Genomic DNA, 15,012 nt, shown 5'->3' on the forward strand with positions numbered 1-15,012 from the left:
CATGCGTATGGATAGATACATGTATATAATTTGCAGTTTTTTTGTGTGTGTTTAAACATGTCTAGCCCTATTTACCCTATAAACTCCTTAATCTTCATGGGAGTGAGTAGCAAGAAATACTTAGCCTACAATATCAGCACTCCAGTATTACTGTGGTAGGCAGCATTTGATATGGTTCCCAATGATAACCCTCGTGTAGTTACCTCCCCTGAGTGTGGGTGGAGCATAGTGATTTGCCTCTGGCGAACCGAATACAGCAAAGGGGATGGGATGTCAGTTGCTGATGTTACAGAGGACTGTGACTTCCATCTTCTGGTTCTCTCTTGCTTTCTATGATGTTTCCAGACACTCTGTGCAAAGGCCCTTGTGGCAAAGAACAGAAGCAGGCCTGCAGTAAGGAGCTCATGAAATCGTGAACTGAGGCCTCAGTGCAATAGCACACGAGGAACTGAATTATGTCAACAGCCAGATGAGTGAGCTACTTGGGAAAATTTCCAGGAGAGCTTTGAGATGGTTGCATCCTTGATGGAGACCCAGAGCCTGAGGACCCACAGAAACCGTGAGATAATAAATATTGGGTTATGTAGTAACAGCTAACAAATGCACTGTTCAGAGGAATTTGCTCGTTAAAAATTTCCATGGCAGCACCCTCCTTAAGTTAGAGGATGCTTCTCTTCATTCTCATACAGAAAATAGTTTTTTGTATCCAGGGAAAAAAAAGAAAGAAAAGATCTGGGTACAAACACACTGTTAGATAGAAATAAAACCTACTGTTCAATACGTCAGTAGGGTGACAATAGTTAATAATCAAAATACATTTCAAAATATCTGGAAGAGCATAACTAAAATGTTCCTAGCATAAAGAAAAGATAAATATTCAAGGTGATGAATATCCTGATTACCCTGATTTTATTTTTACACATGATGTGAATGGATCAAATTACCAAATGTACTCTGAAAATACATGCATTATATATTGACAAAAAAATCTGTAGCAGAAGGTGTGTTTAATATTGCATTTCATTTACATATTTCTAAGTAAAACAAGCTTACCGCCATTCTCTAATGAGTCTGCCAAGTAAGCTAACCAAACTCTCTAAAAACAGTTTTTTTCAAAATTACAAATTTTTGAAAACATATTTTATGACCTTTGCATTTTCCCAAAGAATGACTAAGTCTAAACAGTAAAAGTCAAAACAATATTGAAAGCGAAAAATATTTAGTCTCAGAAACATTCCCACATCAAAAAAGCCTGATTACTTTGAAGAGGGTATTATGGGTTTCTGTAAACAGATTTGGTGTTGCATGTTTGGTACATCTGCCATATGATTCGGTGCCATGGAAAGTTTTTTGTGTTTAGTAAATAATTCCCAGTTAAATTCCAAGTAATTGTTCATTGCAGAAAGTTGAACTTCTAAATCTAACCTCACCCATAATTACCATAAAAAAAAATCAGTGTTCTGCTAACTGACAGCATACACCCATTTGTTCTCCAAAGGATCATGCATACTTAAAGATGATTTCTCTATCTAGTGGACACAGAGCAAATGCTGACCTTTGAGATAAAAAAATGGATGTCAGTGGTAGCCTATACATTCAGATCTTTAGGACCAAAGCTGTAATAGAGCAGTGAAAACTGTTCCTGTATCATTATCAGTTGGCTTAAGGTAATCACACGGAGTTTGACAATCAAGAATGTTTCTTGGATGTCCTTTACAGTAAACAGAAAACTTTCAAAGCCCAGACAATAGAGAAGAATAGTACTTACGTCATCGAGTAGAACAATATGGTTTATACTTTGTAACACAAGACCAGTACATACAGGTTTATATAATTTAATTTCATTACCAAAAATATTTATTTTATTGTTCCATATCCTGTTTTGGCGATTTTTTTATAATAATTCTCATAAATCTTTTACAATTTAAAAAAATAAATAAAAATGTACAGAACTGCTTTGGTAACTTTCTTATTTGTATGTCTCTCAGATCTGCAGTTGTAGGAACAAAAGAAAACATACAATTCAGGTTAAGGGAGAGAGTAAGAGAGTGCTTCTGCTTTATCCAGTGGCCTCTCCACGGCTTGGTTTTTGCAGGTCTGCCCATTAGTGCCATCCTTTCCAATGTCCCCATCCAATTAAAATACTGAGTAAGCTAACATTGCTTTCAAAAGTTCTATTTCCCAGTATAAGTTAGTGAAATGACAGTTTAGTGGGGAAGAAATAAGAGAAAACAGATAGGCTAAAATGATATACACTCCTCACCATGCTGCCACATTTAATATGCTCCTCAGCCTTCCTCTGATGGATCCTAACTCCCCAACTGTCTTCCACTGTACTTTGATCAAGACATCTGACAAAAGAACAGCTCCCTCTCTGAACTCTACTTAAATATATACACAGTAATGAATAATTTCTCCAGTAAAAGAAAGGAAATAATAGTGCAGGTGAAGTTTGTGGTTACATATGGAAAGGAAAGAAAAACCAGGCTCAGTTCCAGAATGTCTGTGTGTCAGAGTGAGATATGTATGTATAACACATCTCTGGACATAGCTAGCAACACCATCCTCTGTCTCCACTTTCTCATCCAACATAGGCTTTAATGTGGAAGTTCTGACATCTGCATTTTACAAATGAAGAACCTGGGGCCTATAAAACTTACATTGCTTGTCTGAGGTGATATAACTAGTTTTTCCAATGTGGAGGGCAACAGACACTAGTTCAGTGAAAGAAACAATCAGTTATAATAGCTTATGGGAAACTTTTTAACTTTGAACTTATGTGCTTCTATTGCTAAATCCCTAAGCATGTAAAATGCACAGGTTAAAGACAAAACTGCTTACAGTACTTTAGATATTTTATAGGCTTTAAAATTTTTACTTTCACAGAAGTTCACATGCAAAATTAAAAAAATATATAGTTGCAAATATTTGCATTAAAAAGTCATTATAGAGGTATTTTCAGATTTCAACAAAATTAAGACTACACACTCTAAGCTATTGGCTTAAGCTATTCATGCCAGAAATATTCTGTCTCTGTAAGTTCACTGCTAGATCAAATACAGATTTTTAGGTGATTAGTACAGGTTCCTCAAATATAACTTTGTATCATGGACCTTGACGATGACTTGCATAGCAAAGTTAGATTAATAATGACAAGTGAATAATATTTTACACATAGAATTATTTAAAATTATACTTAAAAGGGACTTAGTCTAATTTAATTCTGCTACCAAAAAATTTAATTTTATTGTTCCATATCCTGTTTTGGGGATTTTTATAATAATTCTCCACAATCTTTTACAAATTTTTGTTTAAAAAAACAAAAATTTGGCCAGGCACAGTAGCTCACACCTGTAATCTCGGCACTTTGGGAGGCCGAGGCGGGTGGATCACCTGAGGTCAGAAGTTCAAGACCAGCTGGGTCAACATGGTGAAACCCCCGACTCTACTAAATATACAAAAATTAGCTGGGCATGGTGGTGGGTGCCTGTAATCCCAGCTACTTGGGAAACTATGGCAGGAGAATCGCTTGAACCCAGGAGGTGGAGGTTGCAATGAGCCGAGATTGTGCCATTGCGCTCCAGCCTGGGCAATAAGAGCAAAACTTCGTCTCAAAAAAAAAAAAAAAAAAAAAAAAAAAAATTAACAGAACTGCTTTGGTAACTTTCTTATTTGTCCCTTAGTCTCTTTTAAGAATTAAACTATGAAAACTCATTGTAATTATCCACAGTCATGTCTATAGGATTATTTGAGAGACAGAGATAAGGCCTGGTTTCAATTCATTCAACAAATTGTGAAAGCAAGCTTTATGTTACACTTCTAATCTAGAGCAAGAATTTCAAATCATCCCAAATTATTTTACATGAGTTACTGAGCATTAGATAAAGTCAGAAAACTTTATACTATGTATAAATGGCCAAGTCAATAACATAATCCATAAGTCTATATTTAAGCTATCTACAAAGAGGTTGTTTTAAGTAATAAACTTTCTTTTTGAGTTAATGTTAAATCTGAATTTCAAGTAAATATCAAAGAGTTTTCAATTCAAGTATGTTCCATGTAACATTTGGGACATGCACTAAAAATTATTGTTTATGTGAAATTCAAATTTAACTAGGCATCATATATATAACCTGGCAACATTACTCTCTACTGGAAAGTCAACTACAGTGCAGTGCATACAGACTCTTTTTGCCTGAACAAATGAGAGTTCCAGGGATTATTTATACTCTCCAATTTCTGATTGAGATTTGCCTCAATAAACTCTATTTTCTAACTGCACTATGTGACAATAGTAGCGTTTGTCAATGACTCCTTTAGACAACAAGAGAAAAAGAACAGATTTTCCCCACTGTAATAGTCTGAGTACAACCAAAAAAGATTTTTTTTTCTTTTTCTTTTTTTCTCTTCTTTGAGACAGGGCCTCACTCTGTTTCCCAGGCTGGAGTGCAGGGGCGGGGATCTCTGCTCACTGCAACCTCCGCCTCCACCTCTCAGATTCAAGCAATTCTCCCACCTCAGCCTCCCAGGTAGCTGGGACTACAGGTGCCCACAACCATGTCTGGCTAACTTTTTAATTTTTTTGTAGAGACAGGGGTTTCACCATGTTGGCCAGGCTCGTCTTGAACTCCTGACCTCAAGTGATCCACCCAATTCAGCCTCCCAAAGTGTTAGGATTACAGGCATGAGCCACCACACCCAGCCCAAAAAGAATCTCTTAAAGAGAAAATATTACTGACCATGGATACAGATCTGAGTTCTGTTACTCTACCAGTTATCTGTCCTTGGGCAAATATATGTAACTCCTTGGGCCTTGGTTGTCCTGACATCAGTAGCCCCCTACAGCATTAACATTTTGCAATTCCATTATCCGACGTGAACTAAAATTTGCCTAGCTCTTGATAACTGAGGTCATGCTTGCATATTTTGGACACAGAGGAAACAACCACCTCTAAGTTAAAAGAAAACCAAGGGACTAGCTAAAAGATGGTCCTTATATTTAATTAAAATGCATAGTTTCAGAAGAAATGTTACCCACAGGTTAAAAATGCAGCTGAAATAATTTCATAAACAATAGCTGTTACTACCCATAAATAACTTTAAATATCTGTCATTCGCAGGACATTCAGTACCAAATTATTTTTGAGACCACTAAAAAAAGCAGTGGACTGTTTAACTTGCTAGACTCTTGTATGGTACCTCCAAGAAACTCTAAAGTAGTCACAAATTAAATGAAAGCTATCTGTGCACAAAGGACAAATCCACAGATTCTCCAAATTTTTTCCCCTAAATCTATTTCCTAATAGATTTTCCAAATTCCTTGTTTTAAATAGCATTTCTCTGCACAAAGAATCTGTAATGCTAGCTCATTGTACCTTCAGTGTACCTCGCATGCAGCTATTGAAGACAGTGACAATGAATGTATTTCTCTAGTTAAGTACCATGCCCTTGTATAATCTGAATGCTAGGCAGTGCTTTCAAATGATTAAATAACCTGTTTAGGGAGAGAAACAATTGACTACCAATATCTTTAACATAACATAAAAGTAAACAATCTTAAATTATACCAGTGGACAAGGATTATGGCTTTGTAGGGTTTCCAGATAAATATAAGAATTTTATTAGATTTGAAATTCAAATTTCATGTTTGGAACAAACTTACAAAAAGTATTATATATTTGAAATTCAATTTTAACTGGGCAAATCATGCTTCTATTTGATAAACTTGACAGTTCTATTTGAGATACCTAATATGAGATGCTTGCTCATTAGCATTTCCCCAATACTAGTGAGTTTTATTTGTTTCTATATTTTTCTAGAGGCAAGAGGTTCTACTATGATAGCACACACATAGATGAGTAACTTTCCAGCCATAATTTCACTTATCATTAATATCCTCTGCTTTTAACAAATCGGATACCTACCATTAAAACTAGTCTACAGAACAGACATTCAGAAGATAAACATTTTACCTACCTGTGGGTAAGATATGAGAAGGCCATATAACAAAATATTTCTTTCTTTTACTTTCTTTGAAAATTCTTTAATCTGCATTAGGTTTTCCATTTTCTGACTGGGAGGTACTAATTTAAAATCAAGAAAATGAACCTGCAAAATACAAAAGACAATCTTTAGAATATCATTCCCTTCAACTTTCTCTGGAGGGAAAAAACATTAAAGAAGCTCAAAACCCATATGATCACAATATTGCAATAATCTTTATTAACTTGTGCTAATTTCTAGTTGTGCTTCAAGACATACTTAAGATCAATGAATCCTCCTTCATGAATACAGACGTAGTAAACACTCACTGAGAACATGAGGTTGAAAAACCAAATGCTAATATTCTCTTTCGCTTAGAATCAAATGCATAAAGTATATGTGATTTCATCAAATCATCCAACTTAATTCATAATTTTTAAGTAAGCGAGATAGAAATACAGTATTACATATACTAAGAAATTAACAGTATAAATAAAATTCAAGAAGAGTGATTATCCATTTAAGTAAATTAAGTTTTTTAAAAGAATCTCTTTCAATGTAATCAATAATCGTCATCTCTAATATGTAATTATTTCTTAAACTAAGAGGGTTTTTATAGAGACTACTTTTAAGCAGTTACGTTTTTCTTGAAAATATTATAGTGATCATTTTTAAAACTTTTAAATTTTTTATTGATACATAATACTTCTACATATTTATAGGGTACTGTGATTATTTTGTTACATACATAGAATGTGTATTGATCAAGTCAGTATATCTAGGCTGACCATTGATATTGAATATTGAACATTTATAATTTCTATGTTTTAGGAACATTTTAAGTCCTCTTTTCTATTTTTAAATACACAATATATTAACTCTTGTCACTCTTGGCCAGGCATGGTGGCTCACTCCTGTAATCCCAGCAGTTTGAGAGGCTGAGGCAGGCAGATCACTTGAGCCTAGAAGTTTGAGACCAGCCTGGGCAACAAGGCGAAATGCTGTCTCTACAAAAAATACAAAAGTTAGCCAGGCATGGTGGCATATGCCTATAACTCACTACATACCCCCATGCCAGCTGGACTAAGGAACAACACTGCTGCTTAATGTTAAGTCTCAACATACTATTTAACTTTTTGAACTACAGAATTACCTTTGTTACTTAGATGCCGTCTACAAACTGACTTATTTCTATGTTATCCCATCAAACCAACTACTTAAATTACAGAAAAACTTCAAGACTTTAAGGAGACATAGGAGAAGTATTTACAGGGTCTTTTTCATGAATTAACTTAAACACAGATACAGAACTCAACCTTATGAAATGCATAATTAGGTTAACAAAATTCAAGCATGAAGAAGTAGGATGCATCTCAAAATTCTCTTTTACCAGATGCAAAGGCCTGATGATGACATGAAAACAGAAGACAATCTCCTGCAGATGTTCTTCCTAATACCATGAAACTTAAGCATATACTTTAAATAGTGCTACTAAGTTTGAACTTCGAAAATATATCAACTACTCATATGTTCTAGGAAAAAAATTCAGTTGCTACAAAATCACAATTTTAAAAAAACAGGGCAGTTTTATATAACCACAGCAGAGGGTTGCAAAATGATAACTCAAGAGAAATGTAAATGTTTTTGCCTTAATAAAATAAACTTACAGCCAGGACAGGCTTGCATCTATTGAAATACAGCCAAGCATTTCATATAGGTTGAGTTCTGCAGATTTGCTTATAGCTACACATCCGGTAGATATTTTTTGATGTCTTTTTGTACCGTTCACTAATTCACTACATAGAAATTACAGTAAAACAGTATTTCCCATGCAGCGTGACATTTCCAACAGTTCTTTCTCGCATATACATAAAAAAGATAAGGCTATCCTTCTGTCCTCCAAAAAAGAATATCTAATTTCATTTTAATGAAAGGTAGCACATTTACTCATATAAACTGGTAAACTGCTTAAACATTTAACATGTGGTTAGCCTCATGGCTTGGTGGGTGGGCGAGGTTTCTGGCTCTCAGTGTTTGGAAAAGCCTCCTCTGCATCTTGTGTGTCTTTACACTCAGCTCTACGCAAGCTTTATGTTTGTCTAGCAATCATTTAATATATTCCTGGTCCCAGATGAATTCCAGCTAACTTTTTGTATTTTAAAATGGGATTTTTTACTTCTGAGAACAGATAATATTAATTAAAGGACTATAGGAAAGTATCCAGCATGAGGTACTTTAAAACCCCACATTTCACACTTTCCTCTCATTGCAGAGTCTGTGTTCACAATAAAAGGCACGCGAAGGGAGTCAGGATTGGTGGTATGAGGGGAAACAGTCTCTGTTTAGTTCACTAAAAAGAAAGTCAATTTCTGAAGCTTAAGTATATACCTAAATATTGCATTGCTTAATGCCCAGCAAAGTGGAAAGAAGGATGGTCAAAATGAAAATTCTTGTTATGAGTTAGAAAGAATTGGCAGATAAGCTAGAGAGATTCTTTGAATCTACATAATAGCTGCAAAATTATCAACATGTGCATAAAAAAGTAAATTGCGTTAATGACACCCAGGATCTTCAAAACATCACTTTTCAAAAGAAATATAATGAATCTAAAAACTGATGAAACCAGCCAGTACTAAACAGGTCAAAGTAATATTTGATCTGAAGGATTAGAAAAGATTTTAGAAAAACTATCTTATCAACTATTTAAGAATTAGATTCTGTTAATTAATTTAGTATATTATGCTTAAAAATAAGCTTCTAATAGTGAACCACTTCATTGTAGAACAAAATTCAATCAGAGTCATCATCAAAGTCAACTCATAATTCTGATGAATAGAAACTAAATTATAAACTATCATGGAAACTCAAAGCAAATGTTTAGCAACTCATTGGTAAATCTTCACAAAATAAAATACCAGCAACACTAAATGGAGAAATAATGGCAGCTAACAAAAGGTAGTAAACAAAACACATTGCATTAAAACATTAACCATACAAAAGATTTAAATGTTTCTTTTGAGTCAAAGAATTAAAAAGTAAATGAGTTTCATAACATCAGTACAAATGCTACATGATTATACACTGTTTCAAATCCTTATTCAAAAGATCAAAGTAATGAAATCAGAAATTCACATTTTAAACAGTTAATAAGAAAACCTAACTTCAAAAGTATTTTAAGTCATAAAATAAATATTTTTTCAAATTATTTTACTTTACAAGGTGGTCTCTCTTATAAGAACATCACTTTAACACTTGTATTATGGAACAATTATCTCAACTTTACATACATCTACAATTACCTTAATTAACATCTGTAACAAATTTTAGAATCAAAAGAACAATCCCACTGATTAATATAAAGCATTGATTTGTTTAGCTATCTAAAAAACATAATTCTACGTTCATTTACTTTCTCCAAGAAAATTGTCAGAATATAAATCAGCAAAGAAGTTACAAAAAAAAAAAAAACAGGTATATGCTTCTTCAAAATTTATCTGAGTTTACAATGTCATGTTTTAGTGAATTGTCAAAATTTCATTTTACATCATAAAAACTATTACTGCTTAAGCATCAATCTGTAATTTATTATTAAGGTTCTCTGCAGGCCATGTAGGCATGCATTACTTGTCATTTAAAAAAAAAATACTAAACAGTTTTAGAGTTTACTTCACAAATAAAGAGGACTTTGGCATTTAGGCCAACTACTACAAGTCCATCATGCTACTTTTAATCTATAAGAATCGATTATATTGCATGTAATACAGTTTTTTAAAAAATAAATATATTTAATGTGTTCGAAAGGCAAAATAATCTTTTAAAAAACCTTTTTAGAAAAGTGAATTGTCAAAATTTCATTTTACATCATAAAAACTATTACTGCTTAAGCATCAATCTGTAATTTATTATTAAGGTTCTCTGCAGGCCATGTAGGCCTGCAGAGAACTTTTTAGAAAAGTTTTTTTAAGAAGATGAGGTATTCAGAATACACAGGAAAAAAAATATTCAAAGACATGACCAAGATGCCTGTAAGGCAGTTATACACTGTATCCAAGTCATATTATAACAGCCTCCACCAATTCACCCTGTGCCTTATCTTAGGTGTGGCCCAAATCATTAAAAGTCTTGGTAATGAGTAATTATTTAATAACTTCAGGAACAATGTTTTGGCAAAATAATCTTAGGTTTCTTTGAGCCCAGGAAATAGATAATCTAATAATCACAATCAATGTAGATATATAAGATTAACATCTTATACATATTTATTCTGAATTTGTCATTAAAAATGTGAAAATCTATGAAAAACTGTGCTAAGAAATGTAAAAAGAATGACCATAGACAAAAAGATAATAACAAGAAGTTACAGTTACAGCGCTTCCAATAAAAAACTGGAAGGTCACTGTTGTTTTACTTTGTTGGACTATTCTGGATTAAAATAAAATGCCAACTTAACATTTGATTTTGAATAGATTTTTTTTTTTCCATGAAGCTACACCATGTGATAAAGCAGACCCAAATCAACAGTTGGCAAAATAAAAGTCTACAACTGCACTGTACACTTGAGTAGCCGTTAGCCATATACTGCTACATTTAAATTCAAATGTATTAGTATTAAAAATAAAAACTCAGGTCATCAGTTTAGCTATATTTCAAGAGCTCATATCGTCAGATAGTGGCTACCACATATAAGAGAAATACAACTTTTTGTTAATTTTCACATAGGCAGATAAGATTTATAAGTTTACTCTATACAACATGATGTTCTGAAGTATTCATTAGTTGTAGAATGACTAAATCTATACAATGTACACATGTACGGCCTCATAGCTGAAAGTGTATATTCTTTGACATTTCCCTAACCCTCTACTATCTACTGCCATAATATCAACTCTTTTGGATTCCACATGAGCAACATCATTCAGTATTTGTCTTTCTGTGCCTAGCTTACTTCACTTGATATTGTGTCCTCCAAATTCATCCACATTATTGCAAATGCCAGGATTTCCTTCTTTTTCATGGCCGAAGAGTATTTAATTGTGTATATTTCACATTTTCTTTATCCATCCATTTGTGGATACTTAGGTTGATTCCATATCCTAGCTACAGTGAAAAATGCTGCAATGGACACAGGAGTACTGATATCTCTTTGAAATAATGATTTCATTTCCTTTGGATATGTAGCTAGTAGTGGGGTTGGTAGACGATATGGTAGTTCTATTTTTAATTTTTTTGGAGCCTCCATGCTGCTTTCTATCATGGCTGTGGTAATTTACATTCCCACAAGGGAATGTAAGGGGTCCCTTTTCTCCATATTCTTGTCAACACTTGTCTTTGTCCTTTTCATAACAGCCATTCTAATAGGCATGAGGTGATATCTCACTGTGGTTGTGATTTACACTTCCCTGATGATTAGCTATATTGAGTATTTTTTCATATACCTATTGGCCATCTATTTCCTTTTCAGACATGTCTATTCAGGTCTTCTACCATTTTGTTAATGTCTTGTTTTCTTGATATGGAGCCAAGTTTTTTTTACAGAATTCTGACATTAAGTCTTTATGAGATGTATAGTTCGCATATGAGAGGTATGAGTCCTCTCATTCTGTAAGTTGTCTCTTCATTTTTCCTCAGCTGTGCAGAAGCTTTTAAGTTAGATGTGACCCCAATTTGCCTATTTTTGCTTTTGTAGCCATTACTCTTGGGGTCATATCAAAAAGTCATAGCCTAGATCAATGTCATAAGTCTCTTCTCCTATGTATCTTCTAGTCGTTTCATAGATTCTAATCTTACATTTAATCCCTAATCTATTTTGAGTGGTTTTTGTATATGGTGTGAGACAAGGGCCTAATTCCATTCTTCTGCATGTGGGTATCCAGTTATCCCAACAACATTTATTGAAGAGACTGCCCATTCTCTATTGTATGTTCTAGAAAATTTTGTCTAAATCAGTTGACTATAAACATGGGATTTCTAGGCATTCCATAACATTCCATTTGTCCACGTGTGTTTTTATACCAGTACTATGTTGTTTTGGTTACTATATCTTTGTAGTATATTTTGAAGTCAGGTAATGTGATTCCCTACAGCTTAGAAAATTTTGTCTAAATCAGTTGACTATAAACATGGGATTTCTGGGCATTCTATAACATTCCATTTGTCCATGTGTGTTTTTATACCAGTACTATGTTGTTTTGGTTACTATATCTTTGTAGTATATTTTGAAGTCAGGTAATGTGATTCCCTACAGGTTTGTTCTTTTCCCTCAATATGGTTTTGGCTATTCAAGCTCTAGCAAAAGGTTTTCCAATTTTTTTAGTCTTTCAAAAAAACTCTTAGTTTTGTAGATCTACTCTACCATTTTCCTAGTATTTCATTCATTTCTGCTCTAATCTATATTGTTTCCTTCCTTCTCCTAACTTCAGGCTTAGTTTGTTGTTTTTTTTCTAGTTCCTTAAAGTGAAAAGTAGGTGAAAGGAAATGTTTCTTCATTTTTGATGTAGGTGTGTATTGTTATCAACTTCCCTGTTAGAACTGCTTTTACTGTTTCCCATAGATTTCCCATATGTTAGGCTTCCATTTGTTTGTCTCAAGGAATTTTTTAAGTATAACTTTAAATTCTTCATTGACCCACTGTCTAGTCAGGAGGATGTTTAATTTCCAAGTATTTGTGAATTCTCCAAAGTCCTCCAGTTCCTGATGTATAGTTTCATATTTTGTAGTCAGAAAATATTATTTGGTAGCTTAAGTTTTTTAACACTTGTTTCATAGCCTAACATGATTTACCCTGGAGAATGTTCCATGTGCAGTTGAAAAAAGTTACACTTTTCAGCCGTTCAACTCTTGGATTGAATATCCCGTGTATGTCTGTTATGTCTATTTGATCAAAAGCATAGTTTAAGTCCAATATTTCCTTATTGGTTTTCTGACTAACTTGCTCATTGCTGGTGGCAGGTGTTAAAGTACCCCACAATTATTGCATTGCAGTCTTTCTCTCCCTTCAGATCTATTAATATTTGCTTCATATTATATACGTAGGTATTCCAACACTGGTTGCATATATCACAACTGTCCTATCTTCTTACTTGATCCTTTTGACATTATATAATGACCTTAAAAAGGTCATTTTATATTTCAATTTATATTTTATATATTATATGTCAATTTATATTTCTTTACTAAAAGCATATTTTACCTCATGAATACAGCTATTCCTGCTTTTTTTGTTGTTTCAATTTGTATGGGATATCTTTTTCCATGCCTTCACTTTCAGTCTGTGTGTGTCCTTACAGGTGAAATTAGTCTCTTTTTGGCAGCATATTGTTGGATTTTTAAAACTCTATTAAGCTACTTTATGTCTTGTGATTGGAAAAATGTACTTACATTCAAGATAATTATTGATAGGTACAGACTTACAACTGCCATTTTTGTCCATTGTTTTCTAGTTGTTTTGCCAAGTTTTGTTCCTTTCTTCCTCTATCTTCCTTTATGGCCAAGTAATTTTTTTAGTGTTACATTTTTAATTTCTTGCTTTTTATTTTTTTGTGTATCTAATGTAAGTTTTTGCTTTGTGGTTACCATGATGCTTACAAAAACCACAATACATTGTTTTAAGGTGGTGAACACTTTGATTTTAACAACAAAAGCTCTACACATTTACTCCACTCACTCCATATTCAGTAATTTTCATGTCACAATTTTCATATTGCATGTCCTTAAATTCATTACTATTTTTAATAGGTTTGCATTTTCACCTTCACACTAGTGATAAAAATGATTTACACACAACCATTACAATATGAGTGTTGTGGATTTCACTGTATACTTTTACCATAGAGTTTTATATTTTCAAATGTTTTCATATCATTCACTAGTGTTGTACTTTTTTTGGCTTGAAGGATTCCTATTAGCATTTCTTGTATATCAGGTCTGGTGGTGATATACTGCCTCAGTTTTTGTTTGCCTAGGAAAGTATTCATCTTTTCTTCATCTCTGAAGGACACCTTTGCTGGGTACACTATTCTTGGTTGACAGTTTTTTTTTCCCCCTTTCAGCATTTTAAATATATCCTTTTGCTTTTCCCTCGCCTATAAGATTTCTGCCAAAAAGTCTGCTGCTAGCTATATTTTGAATTCCTTTATGTTATCTGCTTCCTTTCTCTTGCTGCTTTCAGGATCTTCCTAACATTTAATTTTTGATAGTATTATAATATGTCTTGGAGTCACCTTATTTGGTTTAAATTTGATTGGAGATCTTTGACATTTCTGTCCCTGGATATTTACATTGATCTCAAAAATTAAAAAAAAAAAAATTCTATTTAAGCTTTCTATCCCTTTACCTTTTCCTCCTTCATGAATGCCTGTGACTCAAAGATTGGCTCTTTGGATGCTGTACCATAAACCCTATAACCTTTCTTCATTTCTTTACTTCTTTTTTCTTCTATTTATTTCAAAATAACCTGTCTTCAAGTTCAGGTTATTTCTTGTGCTTGGCAAATTCTGCTGTTGATGAACTCTACTGCATTTTTCATTCCCTACATTGTATTTTCACCTCCAGGATTTGATTTTTTGAAAATTGTTTCATGCATCATCTAGTAGAAGCTAAAAAATATTATTTCAATCTCATTATATTTCACATTCTGGTCACTTAGTGTTTTCTTCATTTTGTTGAATTGTTTCTCTGTATTTTCTTCAAGTTTGCTGAGCTTCCTTAAAGTTTTGAATTCTTTGTCAGAAAGCTCACGTCTCCATTTCTTTAGGGTCAATCACTTGTACATTTTTTCCATATGGTCATGTAATGTTTTCCTGATTGTTCTTGACTCTTGTGATCATTTGTCAATGTCTGCACATTTAAAGATGTAGATACTTATTACAGTCTTCACAGATAGGGATTTGACTTTGCTTGGGATAGCTCTGTAGCAGGTGTGACACTGCCAGAAGCCTGAGGTTCACTACATCAGGTGTGGCACCAGATCTGGCCAGAAGCCAGGGGCCACCTGCTGCTGCTGAGTGCTGTTCAGAGGCCTGACACAAGCCT

General features: G+C 33.6%; 1 protein-coding gene across 1 annotated transcript in view; it reads right to left on the bottom strand.

The window, feature by feature from the left end:
* Nucleotides 1-15,012, bottom strand: part of CRPPA (CDP-L-ribitol pyrophosphorylase A) — a 348,299-nt gene that overhangs the window by 131,857 nt on the left and 201,430 nt on the right. Inside the window, exon 9 of the mRNA XM_030933230.1 lies at nt 5,977-6,108. Within this exon, the coding sequence (XP_030789090.1) occupies nt 5,977-6,108 (132 nt within the window). The remainder of the gene's footprint in view (nt 1-5,976; nt 6,109-15,012) is intronic.

The sequence above is a fragment of the Rhinopithecus roxellana genome, chromosome 6 (assembly GCF_007565055.1).
Source record: "Rhinopithecus roxellana isolate Shanxi Qingling chromosome 6, ASM756505v1, whole genome shotgun sequence".
NCBI classification, from domain to species: Eukaryota; Metazoa; Chordata; class Mammalia; order Primates; family Cercopithecidae; genus Rhinopithecus; species Rhinopithecus roxellana.